General features: G+C 38.5%; 1 protein-coding gene across 3 annotated transcripts in view; it reads left to right on the top strand.

The window, feature by feature from the left end:
- The window catches only part of FREM2 (FRAS1 related extracellular matrix 2), a 122904-nt gene that overhangs the window by 77577 nt on the left and 27498 nt on the right, over window positions 1–17829 (top strand). Inside the window, exons 7-14 of one of the 3 annotated variants that reach the window (XM_069011859.1) lie at window positions 4412–4561; window positions 6474–6683; window positions 6873–7070; window positions 9093–9257; window positions 9343–9525; window positions 13324–13454; window positions 14345–14503; window positions 15402–15705. In XM_069011859.1, the coding sequence (XP_068867960.1) occupies window positions 4412–4561; window positions 6474–6683; window positions 6873–7070; window positions 9093–9257; window positions 9343–9525; window positions 13324–13454; window positions 14345–14503; window positions 15402–15705 (1500 nt within the window). Of the gene's footprint in view, window positions 1–4411; window positions 4562–6473; window positions 6684–6872; window positions 7071–9092; window positions 9258–9342; window positions 9526–9660; window positions 9894–13323; window positions 13455–14344; window positions 14504–15401; window positions 15706–17829 lie in introns of those variants that run through there. The other 2 variants (XM_069011867.1, XM_069011876.1) reach the window with 2 other exon arrangements.

Here is a 17829-nt window from a genome sequence, read left to right as displayed (position 1 = left end):
ACCCCTGCTTCTACAGCATTCAGTGAAAATAAATTACTTGGCAAATTAAATTCATTGTGCTAAATGCAAGCTCAGTTGCTTGCAAAGTTTCAAGTGTGTGCAAATAGCTGCAGAATGGTGCTATCTAGTTTCATATTTTAAAGTCCTCTTTGATATTGTCTTAATATAAAGTTTTTTGTAATGGAAGGTTTCTCTGAGCTTTTCTTTTGCTGCTATTAACACGTACATATGAGAGAGAGATTTCAGAAGTTCACCTTTACTGCTATTAAACAGTAAATGCTCATGCCTTCTTACATTTAATGGAACTCTCATTCTTAACTGATCTACCTACAACACACACAATTCATGTTTGTAACATTGGAATCTGTTATGTTACAGACTCAGCAGATCAGTCCTTTAACACCAGCTGTGATCCTGAAATGCAAGTGGGCATTGTGTAGGGATGTATATGTTGCCTGAGTATGAGCCAGATCAGGTCCAGCCAAATCTGGCTGTGTTTGTCTGGTTTTATGTCCAAGTTAATGAGCTGTGCCAGCCATCAGGGCTCATTACTTTGGACTCAGCATGGCCCTAGCATGTCCAGACTGTACCAGAACAGGCTTGTAGGCTTGCAGAGAAGTGGTTTGCACCTCTGGATTACCACAACAGACTTCTGCTACTGGCAGCAGTAGCAGTAGCTCTGGCAACTCATAATGTTCACATCATAGCCTTTTTTGTGCTGTTTGTGGAAAGAAGGAAGGCAAAAGCTTTTAGGAATAGACAGTTTAACACTAAAAAAGATGAGCCATAAGTTCATTTGTAAAGACTGCTTCTCCTGGTTCCAGTGTCTGAATATGTTAGAATGGCATGTCTGTTTTCTTCTATTATTTGTTTCCTCCTGAGAATATATATATGTGTGTGTGCATCACTGGCAGCATATATCACTGAAGTTCATTTAAATTTTAAGCCTTATCAAGGTGCCAGCACGAAAGAGTCTGTTCTTTTGTGTTTGTCCTAAATATCCTGCCAACAGGATTTTTTAAAAACAATCTACTCTTTTGCAATGTCTCCTTAAAGCAGTTTATAAGGATATAATTTTAAAATGTAAAGCTTCTTTGGAAATAAACATTTTTGTGCTATCACACTGATTTGACGATGTACCTTCAAAGTTAGACATGTTCCTAACAACATGAGAAGTGTGTTTGTTTTCCTGCTTGATGACTGACTAGTGCTGTAGTTGAGATACGGCTCTGACTCTCTAAGTACAAGGACAAGGCAAAGTTTTTATTTCTCTGCCAAGAAACCTGGGATTAAAGCTCCTAACCTTTCTCCTCTGATTATTGTAACTTCATGCCAGTGAAACCTGTGGGTCTGAACAAAAAAAAACCCTTAGAAAACTTCCTCTTATTTCTCTAAGAGGAACCATTAAATTTGCAGTAGTCTCTCTTCAGAGTGATTACTAGATTAAAGGTCTGCTGTAAGTGAGCCTGCAGTCATTGAGCAGTGTTTTCCAGACATGACCTGAAACAGACAATGCTTCCCCTGTTAGGAGCTTGGCTTTGCTACTGCCCCTGGGGAGCTACTAACACAGCTTACAGGAAATGAATTTAGAAAACATTTGTAAGGATTTGTTTCCTAGGATGGGTAACCATGCAGAATGTGTCTTTCATTGAATATACATACCTCAAAAAGTGTGAAAAACTCACTGTGAAGAACAAGGCATGCTAGCTGAGGGTTTAGATATTTTTTTTGTTTGGCTGTGAAAACAGGAATGAACACTGTGTGAGGATTCTTCTTCAGCACCAGTAAAGCAAGCATTAGGATAATGCTATAAGAAATAAACAATATTTTATTTTATGCCTTCCATCTAGTTTAAGGCAGATCATCTAAGTTCCCTGTGTAGCCAGTAAGTAGAAGGAAATGCTTCCACACCTCCTCAGATTTTCCTGATTGCAGTGAGTGAGCCATTCCACCTGTCCTGTATGCTCATTGTGCTGGGAAACCTGGAATGGCCTGTCTTTGTCCTTGCAAACTGAGAGCAAGCAGGGTCCATGTGAGTATCTCTCACTTAAGTGTTTAAAATAAGGTGCAGCCAAGTCCAGATCAAGTTCTGGAACCACTGGGACATAAGAACAAGGTTAGACTTGGGAAAGTGTGCTGAACTCTAAGCATACTTGTTTAAGAAATGACATGTGTTAGAATTGATAATTTTTTTAACTGCCATTATCTAACTATTGGCACATTAGTAACCATTTGGTCTTAGTAGGCATTCTGTATTTTTATTGTCTAGAGGCTGGGAAAGTCTTTGTCCATCTTAAGAATTTAGAAGAACATTGTATGTCTGAAATGGCACATTGCTTTGCAGAGCTAATATCCAATGCTTCAGTATCCCTGTAAGTGGAACTCTCATCAAAGTTAATAGTAGTTACACAAAAGGTACAGAGGGTGTATCCTGTTCACCTATTAAAAATGTTTCAGATAAGAGCTCCGCAGTCCAAGTATAAAAACAACTACTGACAAGCCAGCCTCTGTGGGCAAATAAAGTAAGATCCATGTGTGTCTGTCTGTGCACATAAACACACACATGTTTAAATACACATATTCTTGAATTTAAAAAAAAAAATTAAATTGGAACTGACAAGGTTTTCATCTTCCAAAGTTAGACTTCTTCCAGGTTTGTCTTTCATCCTGCAAAGGCTGATGGCCTTGATAATGCTCAAACAGATCTATGAATCTGCACTATTTTTCAGTTCCATCAATTTTTTGCATTATTTCAGTTTTAGCAGAAAAGTAGAGAGGCAGCTGCAGTTGTTTCACTGATGAGGAATATAAAGGAGTACATTTGGGTTTTTTTTATTTTATTAGTTGTGAAATACAGAAAAATCTTGAATGCAGAAGAGAAAATTCTTTTCTCCAAAACTTGCAGTTTCACTCTTGAATACAGTTTCAAAATGCTTATGAACCGCTGCTTTCTCAGATGAAGTTTTTGCTTAGTAATAACTAAGAAAAAATTTTATATTATTTCTGGTTAGTTTTAATTAAGTTGCTATTTTACATTGTTCAGCAATCTACCAGAGGAGATTGTTGCCATACGCTGTGGTGGTTCTTCAATTCCAAAACATTTATTCCACTGTCATAGATGTCATAGCTTTTGCATCAGACATATAATCTCATAAAAATCTGACTTATAGAAATGATGATCCCAACTTCCATTTACCATTAAAAACGATTTAGGTCTCCTCCTTTGGGTAAGTTGTTCCTTTTCTGTGTGGAAGGCTTAGCCATAAACTTTTCCAGTCATTTCCTTTGAATTTTTTGCTTTCTTCCATGCTTGGTGAAGGGGAAGTACCTATGGTGCTACTCAGAGCACTGAGCAATTGCTGTGATCTTTTTCAACTGAATTCAAGTTGACCGTATGCTGCATGGTATTTCAAACACATTTGTGATACTGTAGCCTCATGATTATAATAAATTCTCACAAGACAGCATAAGAAAATTGTGATGAAGCTCAAGGAGAACTTGTGTAGGTCTTTTTACACTTGTGGGAGGTAGCTGTGATTTGTGCTGTGCACTGGGAAATCTGAGGCACTGGCTGTGCATGATTAATCTTGCATGTTTGAAACAGGAATGGAATGGATAGAAAAGGGGAGATGATATACATCCAGGATGAAGCTGGGATATGTTTTTAAGGCTGTTTACTTTGTGAAATTACTGTGGATAGGAAAACTGGAAAAGGGAGGAAAAATGAAGGTAAACAATGTGTCTGTTAAGTGGAATAGCTCTTAACCTACTTTGCTTTTTTCTCTTCATTCTTATGAACTGTCGAACTTCAGTATTAAGATAAAGACTGTTCACATTTCAGTTTAGATGAAATAAGATTGATTTTGTTTTAAATGCTAGATGTGGGGAAACTAAAATTAAGTATTTGCTCCTTTAGTTAGCTGGAAAACATTACCAAGAGTAGCTCCAGTTATATGTCATGTTCCAGTCTGGTTTTAGAAACAGGAATCTGTGAGAACATTCAAGTTAGTTTCATTATCTGTATTCACCTTTGTATGTTTGCACCAAAGTGAGAAATGCAAAGAATTTTCTGGCTTGTGCACAGGACTCAACTGAAACAAGTTTAATGAGATAACACATTTTGTTTTGCACACAGCTTCACACATGCTGACACAAAAAGTTGAAAATGTAGGAGGCAAGAAAAAGAGCACAGTGCTGACATAACAATTGCTATCTAAAACCATACAAACTGATACTTGAAAAGAAGCCAAGTATAGCTAGAAGAATTCTAAATCTTAGAAAAAAAAAAGCTTTATTTCACTTACTGAAATGAGCAAAGTGCTCTCCATTGTTTAATGGGGATTTTATCGTCTCTTGTTAACTTCAGTGTAAGGTAAAGAAGCATTTATGGACATTATTCCTCTTTCACCAGAACCAGCATTCTACTTTGGAAATGATGAATACTATGTTGATGAGAGTGCTGGCTACATTGAGGTGCGTGTCTGGAGGACTGGAACCGACCTGTCCAAAGCTGCCTCTGTTACAGTGAGGTCTCGCAAATCTGAACCAGTAACTGCAGAGGGTGAGTTGCTGTTTTGCTCTAGTTTCAGACTGCTACTACACTGCACATGCTGGTACACACTGCTGGCACGTGCTGCTACTTTCACAAGTGCTAGTTCAGTGGGCCTTGGTACAGTTTCAACCACATAAGATGAAAATTGTATGTCTCTTGCTCTTAGCAGACCTTTTCTTCTGAGAAAACAATCAGGTGGTTACAGAATTTCAAAGAAACAGGAGTAGGAGCAGCTATGAAGTACAGCACTAAGAGAAATGCCTTTAAATCCTCATACAAAGACTGCTGCAAAGATAGTTGATTGCTGCTTCAAGAGCATACTCTGGGCACAGTTATGATGACTGGCAGCATGCTGAGTTTGCTTCTCTCATTTTTACTGTAGACAATGAGAAATTATTACCTAGTATCCTATTCAGGAACAGGATTGCTTCAGCTGTGTGGTTCTTGGATGCTTTGACAGAACCTTTGTCTGCAGAATCAAGTGTTAACATACTCTCTTTTTTTTTTTCACAAAACATATCATAATGTTTAAACTAAGATGTTCATATAGAGGCAGCATAAAAATTATCTTCTTTAGATGCTTATCCTGAGTGTAACTTTACCGTTATTTCAGGAATATCTAAACATAATATATATGTATCATATATACATAACATAATACAAATAAAATATATGTATTTTTCTCATGAAAAAGAAAATTTTCAAGTCTGAAGAAATACATGATTGCTCCATTTCTGAACTTGCTTTTATGATCTGATGTATTTATCTAACCTTGAATATTTAAGTTATATTATTTCTGGTAAAAAATGTCTGTCCTTACAGTAACAATCTTCATTCATTGTGCCAGGACCTCTAGGATTAAGAACAGGGAATGGCTCAGCTCTTGGGCTCTCTAGTCTGTTGGTCACAGCATGAAAGCTCTGACATGGCTGGCTGCCTGTAAAACCATAAACCTGGTTCTTGGCCTTACACAGTGCAGCAATGAATCTGCTGCTCTGAGCTGTCAGTCCTGGAATCCAGCCTTAGAGACTTAGCTCTAGGGGAGTACAGCAGTAGGGCCTTCAGGCAAATGCCCGTCTGATGATGGCCTTTAATCTGGCCAAATTTTGTCAAATTCACAGAATTGCAAACCTGATTTCAATTTCAATTGCAGTGTTTCCCCCAAAACTTTGTTTCAACACCTCTGCTGTTTATTCTCCCCAAAAATTAATGTTAAAACTGAGTCCTTCCCTAAAGTCCTAGATACCTAATACCTTGGTTCCAAGACAGTGTCAGGTTGTAGTCAGTTTCTTGTTTTGTTTGCCTTCTTCTCATTGGCATGTTATGGATTGGTTTGCTTCACTTAAAAGAAAACAAAAAGAGATCAATCTTCCTTTAAGAGGAAGGTACCAGACCTCACCTGATATGGTCTGAGCAGAATTTTGTTTTCCATTTGTTCTGTCTGTCACCTCCTCTGAACAGCAGTTCTCCCTTATAGTCAGCTCACTGGCCTTGTCTCCTTTCCTTTTTACGTTAATCTCAAAATTTCCATCTTTGTTACAGAATTATATGAAAATTCTTTCCAAAAGACTTTGCTTTGTCTCCAGAGTCTCTCTCAAAGCTTTTTTGCTTACTTTCATTTCTCACTTCAAGCAAATTTCGTTAGTTTTTATGGAATAACTGTTGATTTACAGCAGAACAGAATCAGCCTCATTTTGTGATGCAAATCATCATTAAACAAAAAATTAATTAATATGGACTTATTTTATTTTATAGTCCAACTTAAATGACCAAAAGATCATTTTGCTTTTCATAAATGCCAGAATTTGGCAAATACTAAATTTATAAAGGAAAAATATTTACCTACAATTAACTGCCTAATGATAGATATTTTTATTTTTAATTACATGTAATGGTATTTTTCTCTCTTTTCCATTGATAGCTGGAGTAGATTATGTAGGCATCAGTCGTAATTTGGATTTTTCCCCTGGAGTCAATATGCAGACATTTCGTGTGATAATTCTGGATGATCTTGGACAGCCAGTGTTAGAAGGAACTGAGAAGTTTGAGCTTGTGCTAAGGATGCCCATGAATGCTGCCCTTGGAGAACCCAGCAAGACCACCATCTTCATTAATGATTCAGTGTCTGATTGTGAGTGATTTTTTTTTTTTTTTAACTTTTCCGTATTTTGGAGATGATGTGTTAAGTCATTTGTTGTCTGGCTGCTTATGATCTGCATCTGGTGCAATGTAGCATAAACAAATGTGGAACTAGTGGAGAGAAGATATGATAACTTCTGCAGGTATACTTTACTTGTGCTTTCTATGTTTTTCTGCCCAGTGCCAAAGATGCAGTTTAAAGAACCTGTGTATGTAGCCAATGAAAATGATGGGCAGATTTCTGCCATGATATTCAGGAGCGGGGATATCCGATACACATCCACCGTGCGATGCTATACAAGGCAAGGTTCAGCTCAGGTAATGATGGACTTCGAAGAGCGTCCTAATACTGACAGTTCCATCGTCACATTCCTTCCTGGTAAGTTCTTGATCTTATTTTTGAAGCCTTTACTATACTATGTTTTCTTTTGTTTTGCTTTGCTTTCCTTTGCTTTGTTTGTTTTGTTTTGTCGTGTTTTAATTGTGTCTTCTCATAAAGTCATGCCAAAAAGATCCCTCTGGAAAACAAAGCTTTTGGTTTTTTTCATATGCAAGGGGATGATGTTGCCTCTATTTTCTTCACTTCCGACTTAGAGGGATAATCGATAAGAACCAAAGGAATATATCTTCATTTAGGTTCAGCCTGAGTGCCGGGATCTTTTTGATAGCAAAAACAAGTTCAGCATAACACAGTAGAAGCACAGATCTCCTGTAAGAAAGGAAACTTCAGAAGTTCTGCTCTTTGTTAAGCAGATTTCTGGTAAATACATTTGGCTTGCACTGAAATGAGTAATAGGTCTTTCAACAGGTATATAGCTCTCTAATTCCTGTTTGAATTTTTTCTCCCACCAAGGCTTTCCTAAGACCACCCACCAATATCAGGTACTTAATATCTCACATCAGAGATGAAATGCAAATGAATCAAATGTTACTATGTAGAAAGAATATTGCCTAATTATTTCTACTTGTGCAGGATGCAGTCTGGTCTTCTAGTCTTTGGAGTTTAAGCACATGTGGTGTTTTTTACAAGCCTTAAACAAGTTCTGTCATCAGCATGAAATCCTTGGTATGCCCATATCACAGAAATTACAATCTTCGTATTTCTGTAGACCTGTATTATAGTTCTCTTGAAAAAGTGAGTTGTTCACTCTTTATTTAGGGCTGGCCTCAGCTTTTAGTACTGTCATGTACTCTACACCTTTGCTATTGCTTCTGTGCAATCAGGAAAGAGTCCAACTAGTAAGAATTAAGGGATCTGGGCCACTTAGGAAGTGACTTTTCTCTTATTTTGAGTGTTGCCCTACCATTTCTCTGCAAAGATAAGTAGCAAAGAAGTCTGCTAGAATTATATTTTGTCTCCATAAGCTTCTTAGGTATGTTTGATATGCAGCAGTTTCATTTCAGTTTTCACATTTCCCATGTAACAATAAGCAGGATGAGTGTTTTCCATTTTTTTCTCCTCCTAAGGGATAATTTATTTTCTGTAGTGGGGGGGAAAGGCAACCTCAGAAAAGGAACACAGCATTCTGGTCTGGTTCTTCGGGAAAGGCAACCTCAGAAAAGGAACACAGCATTCTGGTCTGGTTCTTCGTCTTGAAGAGCCTTGATCATATTTGCTTGTGTAATGATGAAATAATACAGTAAATTGACCTCATCTCTCTGCTGCTGTGCTGTTCCTTTCATCTGGGGTGTAGGAGTCAGTCTCAAGATGAAGGTCACGCTGGGTGCCAGACACTGCACACATAGGTCTTGCAGCTTGTGTAGAAGGCCTAAGACAAGGTGTTCAAGTTTCTGAACATCTAGTAAGTCAGAGCACATTCATTTGTGACTGCAAAAATTGACTGAGGTTTGGTACTCCAAAGTGTTTTTAAGGCAATATTCATTGCCAGTTGGAATCAGTGGGAGTTCAAAAGGCTTTAAAGTCAAATGGAATAATATAAGTGAAGGTCCACACAGTTGGAGAGTGTCCAATCAAAAGAGACTTGAAATGTAAAACTTCAGGACAAAATTACCATTAGTATTAGTGAAATGTTTTATTGCTCTGCTTCCTTGTACAAGTATTTATTTTTTAAGTGCACTCTGTAGAAGAGGTCACTGAGAAAGATCATTTTCTTCTTAAGTAAAACAAAAGGAATAGTACATGTAAAGTGGATATACCAAATAGAAACTTGTCTTACAGAAGTCCCAGACTTGGAGATTCCACTTTAACGAGTTTCCATAGAAAGGTAATGATTGCTAATTCTGCTTTCACTACTGTCGTTGCTCATTAACTTGTGTCGTGTCAAGGTGGATGCCTTGGCCCGCAGGAGCAGCCTGTGGTGCCTTGGGCTTGGAGAGAAGTGCTCTATTAGAGCAAAGCACACCTAAGTTCTGCCTGATACTACCTTCAGAATGATTGCAGGTGAAACTGAGAAGCCTTGCACACTGGTGCTTATGGATGATACTTTCCATGAGGAGGAGGAAGAACTACGCCTGGTTCTTGGCACTCCAAGAAGTGATTCTTCCTTTGGTGCCTCTATTGGCGAGCAAAATGAGACGCTGATAAAGATTCGGGATGACGCAGACAGTAAGAGAGTCTTTTGTTGTTACTGGCTTTTGGAAGCCCATTTGCATGCTCTAAAACCTTTTTTTTTTTTTCCTTCGATTTACAGAGGCTATTATTAAGTTTGGTGAGACCAAATTTAGTGTGAGTGAACCGAAGGACACAAGGCAAGTAGCAGTTGTGAAAATCCCAGTGCTACGTCTGGGAGACACTTCCAAAGTTTCTGTTGTGAGAGTTCATACAAAGGATGGATCTGCTACTTCTGGAGAGGACTATCACCCTATATCAGAAGGTAGGATCATACTTATCACATCCAACTATTTATTTTCATTCATGACTGTAACATAATATTTGAAAAATGAAATAACTTTGTGATTAGAATACTTTGCAACCACATCCTGAAAAGCATTTTGTAATTCTAATTCAGTGTGGACAGATTCCCTGTGGTATACAACAGCCAATTGCTCCTGGAATACTAGTTATCAGTGAAGATATTTACAAAAGGATTGTGACTCCTTTGAAAACATCTGTAGCTCAAGTAATTGTGGAAGATGTGCGAGTTAAACCTTAGTTCTATTTGCAGAGTGTAATAATATTACTCTGAAGAAACATCTACTTATAGGATATGATTGTGTGGTTGTTTCTTGAGCAGTTCATTAAGATAATGGCTTTTTCTCTATGTAAGAATTAATATATATTTCTTTTAATTTTTATATGTTCATAATAATAAAGTTTTCCTTCTGTATTTCTGAATTCACTGTGTGCTTCTTCACACTACTAATGAATGAGAAGTTGTGCAACAGAATGAGAAATTTCTTAGCCGATAAACTTCTTTCCATTAATAGCCCACCTACATGGCTTAGGCAATGACTAATGGAGTTTGTAGCATTATAATTTTTTTTCCCTTTAAAGTTTATGATAATACATGATACTACTCTGTGTTTTAAGATTAATCATTCATTGCTGGAGTGTTTTCACAGTTTTGGATAAACTATTTTGGCATACAGTCCAGCTGGAAGATATGACTTACTTTTGAGCATTCAGCAACAACATTGGGTTATCTTCAAATTCCATAGGAGTGGTATTTGCTGCTAATGATATCTGAGGCAATTTGTTAGCCACAAGAAAATCACCAACCCAGAGCTTGCTAATTTCAGTCACTTTGGTCCGCATTTTAGAGTTTCACTCTTTCCCCACAGGAACTTCAAGTGTCAGCTGGTACTTAGCCTATGCACATTACCTGTAGGCACTGTTGTGCTTACATTCTCCCTGCTGTGCACCAACAGCACATGGGAGCAAAGTTTTCAAGGGAAACATGATACTACAGAACAAGAGGCTCTCAGCTTCTGCCCAGAAGCCTTTGAGAAGGGTCTGTGGTGTACAGAATTTCCCCACAGGTTTCAGAATACCTGTGAGTTTAGGGAACCTGCCTATTCAGCCATGGGTACAAAACTCGCATCCTTAATTTAGTTTCCCGAAGGAAGTGTGACAAACTGAAAATCAATAAAATTCTTAGCTATCACACAACTAAGAGTTTATATGTTTATTACCACAAAGAGTATTTCCCTGGCTTAATAACACTTAGGATTGGAAGGATCATTAGATCACTTAATCAGACTCACTGTGGATTGCAAGATTCTCCCAGTTTTCCCAAATTACTTCTGTATTGATCCAAAAAGGTTTGGTTAGAGAAAATATATCTTTAGAAAGAACATCCAGTCCTGGTTTGAAGGCATTGGAGATAAAGAGTGTTTCTTAGCATGTTGCTTCGCTGATCAGTGTCTATCACCTAACTGTGCCTTATTTCCCATATACACTTCAGCTTTAATGCACTACTGCTTTTTGTGTCTGTCCCTTTGGAGTGCAGAGCTCTTTATCACCTGGTATATTTTGATTATGATGGTGTTTCAATATACCAATGAGAACATCACTCTCTGCAAGTTCTTCTGGTCCTAAGTTTCTGTTGGTTATTTCTGTACCGTCTTCAAAGTGAATTTGATGTTCTTTAAAAATAAAAATATTAGAAATGCATCTATTATTTTAGTTATTATCACTCTCACCCTTTCCAGACACAAAGTTTAAATCGTTTCTCTACTTTTTGTTTCTTTAGTAGTTAATACAATCAAGAATTGTAGTATTCTTTTACTCAGTCAGTGTAAGAGTTGGTCTTAGCTGGACAGCAAATGCCCACCAAAGCTGCTCTATGACTGCCCCTCCTAAGCTATGGAGGAGAGAGAAAATATGATGGAAGAGTCATGGGTTGAGATAAGAACAGGGAGAGGTCACTCACCAATTATCAGCACAGGGAAAACAGACTCAGCTTGGGAAAATTAGTTTCATTTATTACCAATCAAACCAGAGCACAGTGATGGGAAATAAGACTAGATCATAGAACACATTCCTCCCACCCCTCCCTTCTTCCTGGAGTTAGCTTTACTCCCAAATTCCTTACCTCTGACTGGCTCGAGGGAATGGGGGTTGCAATCTGTTTATCACACGTTATTTCTGATGCTTCTTCCTCCTCACACTCTTCCCTGCTCCAGCATGAGGTCCCACCCCCAGGAAACAGTCCTTCCCTATGGGTTCTTCATTAACTGCTCCTGTGTGGCTCCCTCATGGGATCACAAGTCCTGCCAGCAAACCAGCTCCACTGTGGCCTCCTCTCTCCATGGGGCCACAGGTCCTGCCAGGAGCCTGCTCCAGAGCAGGCTTCCCCCAGGGTCACAGCCTCCTTTGAGCATCCACCTGCTTGATCATGAGTCCTCCCTGGCTGCAGGTGGATCTTTGCTCCACCACAGACCTCCATGGGCTGCAGGGGCACATCCTGCATCACCAGGGTCTGCACCAGGGGCTGCAGGGGAATCTCTGCTCTGGTGCCTGGAGCACCTCCTGCCCTGCCTTCTCCACTGACCTTGGTGTCTGCAGAGTGATTTCTCACATCTTCTCACTCCTCTTTCCCAGCTGCTGTGGTGTGATGTGGCTTTTGTCGAGGTGGACATAACAGCACCTTGTCATAATCCAAAGTCAAGAGAGATTTTTTATTTTCTCTACTGCTATTCCTAGACCTCTTCACAATTGCTGTGGTCTATTAAGATTGGCTGCTTAGCAAACAATGACAAGGCCATCTAACAAACAATGACCATTCAGGCAGTAAACAATCAGCTATACAAGCAAAGGTATAGTTGCTACATATTATCCTTGTACACTCTTAATGTCCCACAACAAGATCATCCTCTCCTTGTGTCCAGAACATCTTCTCTCATTGATTATCTTCTTGGCCTTCTCTGTGGGTTTCAATGAAGCTGCAAAATTTCCACTGTAAAATTCTCACGGGTAAATTCTGACTGATTTCAGGTCTGACTCTGTGAGGCCCCCAGACCAGCTGTCAGCCTCATCAGTGCAGCAGTTTTTTCCCCTTCTTTAATCTGTTATCCAAGAGGCACAATCGTTGTCACTCCTGGCCTTGTCCTTGACCAGCCATGGGTCCATCTTGGAGCCAGTTGGCATTGCCTCTGTCAGATATGGGAGAAGCTTCTGGCAGCTGCTCGCAGAATCCACCCCTGTATCCCCCCGCTACCAAAGCCTTGCCACACAGACCAAATAGACTCCATTAAGATTGAACTTTTTATCACCATAACCTATGAGGTTTTTTCACAATGATTTCAAAATACAGTACTCTTGTGTGACTACAGCTTTGTTCCTTATTTTTTGTACATACCATTGTATTTATTACATTTTGTTGGAAAAAGACCTGACAATACTATTTATTTAGAATTCTTCAGTCTTTTGGTCATTCACATATGTTACCAACATTTACGTAATTAGTCACAGATAATTTTCAAAACATTAAGTTCCATTAGACTAAATCTTGATCTTTGCAAATCTCTTGATGTTAATGTCTTATTTTCAGTGATTTCCACGTGTGTCCACTGCTATTCATTATTATTATTTGTAGCATCAAATAGGTTAAACACAATTTCCAAACATCTCTAATTCAAAAAGGTTAAGTGTTCACTGCCATCTCTCATGTCTGGGCCTAGAATCACAGCTTGTTATGAACAACAGATTTAAGTGTCTCATTATTTTTCAGAAATTGAGTTTAAGGAGGGTGAAACACAGCACTTTGTGGAGATCGAAGTTCTCTTCGATGGAGTAAGGGAGATGAGAGAAGCCTTCACTGTTCACCTGAAGCCTGATGAGAACATGGTTGCAGAAATACAGGTAACAAGCTCATGCATAGTCCTGAACAACAAAATCTGATAAACAGACTTCTTATTTACTTTCTGGTTCATCGTTTTACTCTTCTGTTAAGATTTATTCACACCATCTTGGCTTGTATATTAAAAGACAGAAAGGGTCAACACAGCTGTCACAGTAACACCTACACAAAACAGTTTGTCATCAAGGCAATAATGTTGATGGGGCCATACGGTCAATGAAAGACTGAAGTCTTCAGGATATCATTCTAGGCATATAATCAGTCTTAGAAACTGATGTTCTCTTGGAAACACTCTCTGGCAATACAATATAATCCCTATGCTGTAAAAAGAGCAATTTCAGGTGAGATATGACTTCTGCTGTCAAAACCATATTAATATTATTCTTATTGTGTAAGATGAAATAGCCACATGTTCCTGTTATTTAGCATTATATTTTAATTTAAACAGTATATTCCTCTGATTTGGCATAAAATGTTCTTGAAACTCCCTGTCTGCATCATCAGTGTCACACGACTCCAGACAGCCGGACAGAAGAGACACAGCCTTTGCAGATGACAAGCACCCCATTTCCACCAGACATTAAAGCATACAGTGCTCTTAGAGGGTTCTACCAGAATACTGAAGTGATAACAAAAAAGCTGGGAGACAAGGTTAAAGGTCTGGGATCTTCACTGTTCTGAAAAGAAAAATTTTGTTTTAGCTCTTCCTTTTGCACTCTGCAGTGTACTTTTGGCGCCTCAACCGTTTCTCAATAGCTCATCCAGTTGAGGTTTAGAACTTCTTTTGGAACGATGTTTCAAAGGCTAGACATATTCTGATCTAGATCCAGCTTGAATCCCCTTGTTTATTTAAATTTTCACAGGGAACTGTTTCTGTCCTTTTCATTGCCAGGCAGCCAAGGCCATTGTTTACATCGAAGAAATGAACAGCATGGCAGATGTCACCTTTCCCTCTGTCCCTCAAGTTGCATCTCTGTTGATATATGATGATACTTCTAAAGCCAAAGACAGAACCAGTCCCATTGCTGGCTATCCTGTCATCTGTATCACAGTGAGTATCTCTGTGGAAAAATGGAACAAAATCAGTATATGGGTTTTGTTCAGTGGATTTTAGGCACCCAGTATCAATCCATATGGTGGTGAGTCACACATATTAGTCACACATATTAGTTCAAGCTAGAATTATCCTTAGAGCTAATCTAATTTGTCTGCATAATGAATCCATTTTCAGGAGGACAAAAAGCATAGAAAGATGTTTCACTTGTTCCTCACTAAGAACAGTTTGACATTGATACTCACACTGTGTTTGTGATTGCATAACCTTACTATTTCCTGCATTATCCTGCCTTAATTTGCAGAGTTTAAATCACTGGAGATAACAGATGAGCCATTGTTTTCAATGAGTGCCACAGACTGAAAAATGAATGCTGAAGGAATACAAGCTTCTTTCTTTTTTTTTCACTAGTAGTTTTGCAACTGAAAAGTTACATAAATATTCATACCTTGAAGAATGTCTTTGTCCATCTTCAATTTGTTTTTCACACATTCTTTTTGCACAGGAATGTCACAAGTTGAATGGCTCTTCTAAATAAAAAAAAAAATCAAAGAAAATAAATCTTGAAACGCAGAGTATATTTGCAGAATTAGATCAAAGGGAGAAGTTCAAATTAAAGTAGTACATGGGAATGTAGTTTGTGTCTTCATAACTATGCCATGCTTTCACCTATAAACCAATTTAAAATAATATTTTTATTTCAATGAGCATAATTAGATACACCTTTTAATCCACCCTAACAGTGCTAAAAACGTCACTGTCAAAATAGGGTGATTTCTTATGAGATTTACTGGGATTGTCAGTTCCATCTTGTTGAGTTTTGTGACTCTTGATGACTTTGAATTCCTTTGCCATGAATCAAATAAATTCTTAATACATCTGCCTTGTTCTGCAGGCTTGTAATCCTAAGTATGAAGACTTTGACAAGACTGGCTCTATATGTGCCAGTGAGAACATCAATAATACTCTGACACAGTACAGGTGGCTTGTGAGTGCCCCCACTGGCCCCGATGGTGTGACCAGCCCCATGAAGGAGGTTGACTTTGACACCTTCTTCACTTCCTCTAAGATGATTACACTCGACTCCATTTACTTTCAAGCCGGTTCTCGTGTCCAGTGTGCAGCTCGTGCTGTAAATTCAGATGGGAATGAGGGTCTTGAGCTTATGAGCCCTATTGTCACTATAAGCACGTCAGAAGGTAAGACATCATCACCTATTGCAAAATTCACAGGTCTCTTTTGGATCCCAAATTCAGTCCTAGCAAAAGCTGGTTACATGGTCAGGCATTTTAACATTAGTCTCAGCTTTTCTTCTGTTGTTCGTAGAGGTGGTCCAAAACTTAACACAGCAAAGCATTGTATAAAGAAAATGTTTTTCCTCTCTCCTACTTCTCCACATCTTTAAATAATCCACATAGCAAACTTGTATGTTCATGAGAACAATATATAATGTGCAATGGAATTAGTGAAACCTGGTTTCTGCTGGCTTTTGAATTTAACTGTAGAAATTATGCAGTACAGTCTCAGCTCCTACTAGACATTGGAGAATCCACATGGGAGTGGCATATGAAAGCCTAGCCAGAAGAAAAACCTCGTTTGGCATTCAGTCCTCACTGAATGCCTTAGAATTGTTGTCCTCCTTGACTAAAGACTAAAGCAACTGGTGTCCAATAACAGGGCATGGACAAAATTTTTCCCTGGTCAAAGCAGTTATAATTATTCATCCTTCTTCCGTCTCTGATACTTCCTTTGTATCCCCTCTGATCCTTTGGCACCTAACCAATGCTGAACTGGTGCTGCATTCTCTCAGCCAGCAGAGTTAATGCAGTCTACCTCCTTTGCCCAGCCAACTCCGGAAACTTACACTGAATATCATTGTGAAGCAGAGGTGAAGCACTGACATGCACACAAGTACAGTCTGATAGCACAGGCTATTTTGTTAGAGAAATCACAGATACTTTTGTTTATTGTATAATATGGAGAATGTGTAATTATCAGCAAACAAGGTCAATTGCAAAACACTGTCTTTCATTACCCTTCTGCAGCCTTTTGGCTCTTTGTGTCATTTTTGCTGCTTTTGTAGCTACACTAACTCTTGAAGTCTGTGTGAGATAAATGCCATGATTTTTCATTTGCAATTTTATTTTCATTTTCTAGGCCTTTTTAAATAAATATTTTGGTTAAAACATTATATTTTCTACTAATTTGGGCTTTAAGAACTTTGAGGAATGGAATTTCTCTTTACCCCTGTCCTTTATTCCACATTTTGACTGTAGACTCAAGTCATCTTTGCATTAATCAGGAATCCTACACTCTAAAGAGGACTCTGCCTAAGGGTGTTGTCTATGAGGTGCTCTGTAGTTTGTGTTAAAGACAGACAAATTTGTGCTGTGTGAGCTGGTTTTGTTATATGAAACAGACTGGCTTTGTTCGTGTTATAATGAATTATTTGGATTACACTTGACAAATTAGCAGAGCTAATTAGCCCAGGCTCAGGACTGAGTTATCATGCATAAATTACTTCCAGTACCTGAGCTAACTTCTGATGTGGAAGGAAAAAAGTGCAATGAACAAAGCAACCTGCCAAAATCCTGATTATTTTCCACTTTGAGGATGCCTGACCTCCAGTGCATAGACCAAATTCTCCAAAGGAAGACAGATTGTGCAAAAAATTGCATTTAGTCTCATTAGCAATATTATTTGCATTTGAGGAAAAAAAAAACCTCAAATCACCAACCAAATCAACCAGCCAACCAACCAAAAAAAAGCTATCCTGCAGAAAAGACATTTTGTTTCCTCTTGACAGAAGTTTCCCACTTGGAGATATTGAGCAAGATGAAGTCCACCAGAAGCTCTCCAGGAGGAAGGCCCTGCCTCCTGTTCTCTTGAAATCCCTAAGAAATGGGCAAAGAGAATAGTTTTGATTTTCCATATCTGCTTGTTTCTTACTTAGACTACCTTGTGATCCTTTGGCCATCACATGACAAAGTGGCCAGAATGCCCACACTTCTGCATTGAACTATGCAACTAGAATTTGATCGTATGATTACAAACCTAATTTTCTGGTTCTACAAACTGGGACTAATACTGGAACACATTAAACTAACACTGGAAAGGATTACTAAAATAAGTAGCACATTCTCCTTGGAGAAATTAAAAATTCAAATTAACAAGGCCTTAAGCAACTTGATCCAGCTTTGAAGCTGGCTCTATTCTAAGCACAATATTTCTACATTTCCTTTGACACAATTTTTCTAACTACATTTTTGTTACTAATGGATCAGGAGGCTCATAAAGTTCTGTGAAGGCATATCACAGAATGC

This window comes from Aphelocoma coerulescens, chromosome 1, assembly GCF_041296385.1.
Source record: "Aphelocoma coerulescens isolate FSJ_1873_10779 chromosome 1, UR_Acoe_1.0, whole genome shotgun sequence".
NCBI lineage: Eukaryota > Metazoa > Chordata > Aves > Passeriformes > Corvidae > Aphelocoma > Aphelocoma coerulescens.
The sequence above is the reverse complement of the archived record's forward strand: the minus strand, read 5'-3'. Positions and strand labels throughout refer to the sequence as shown.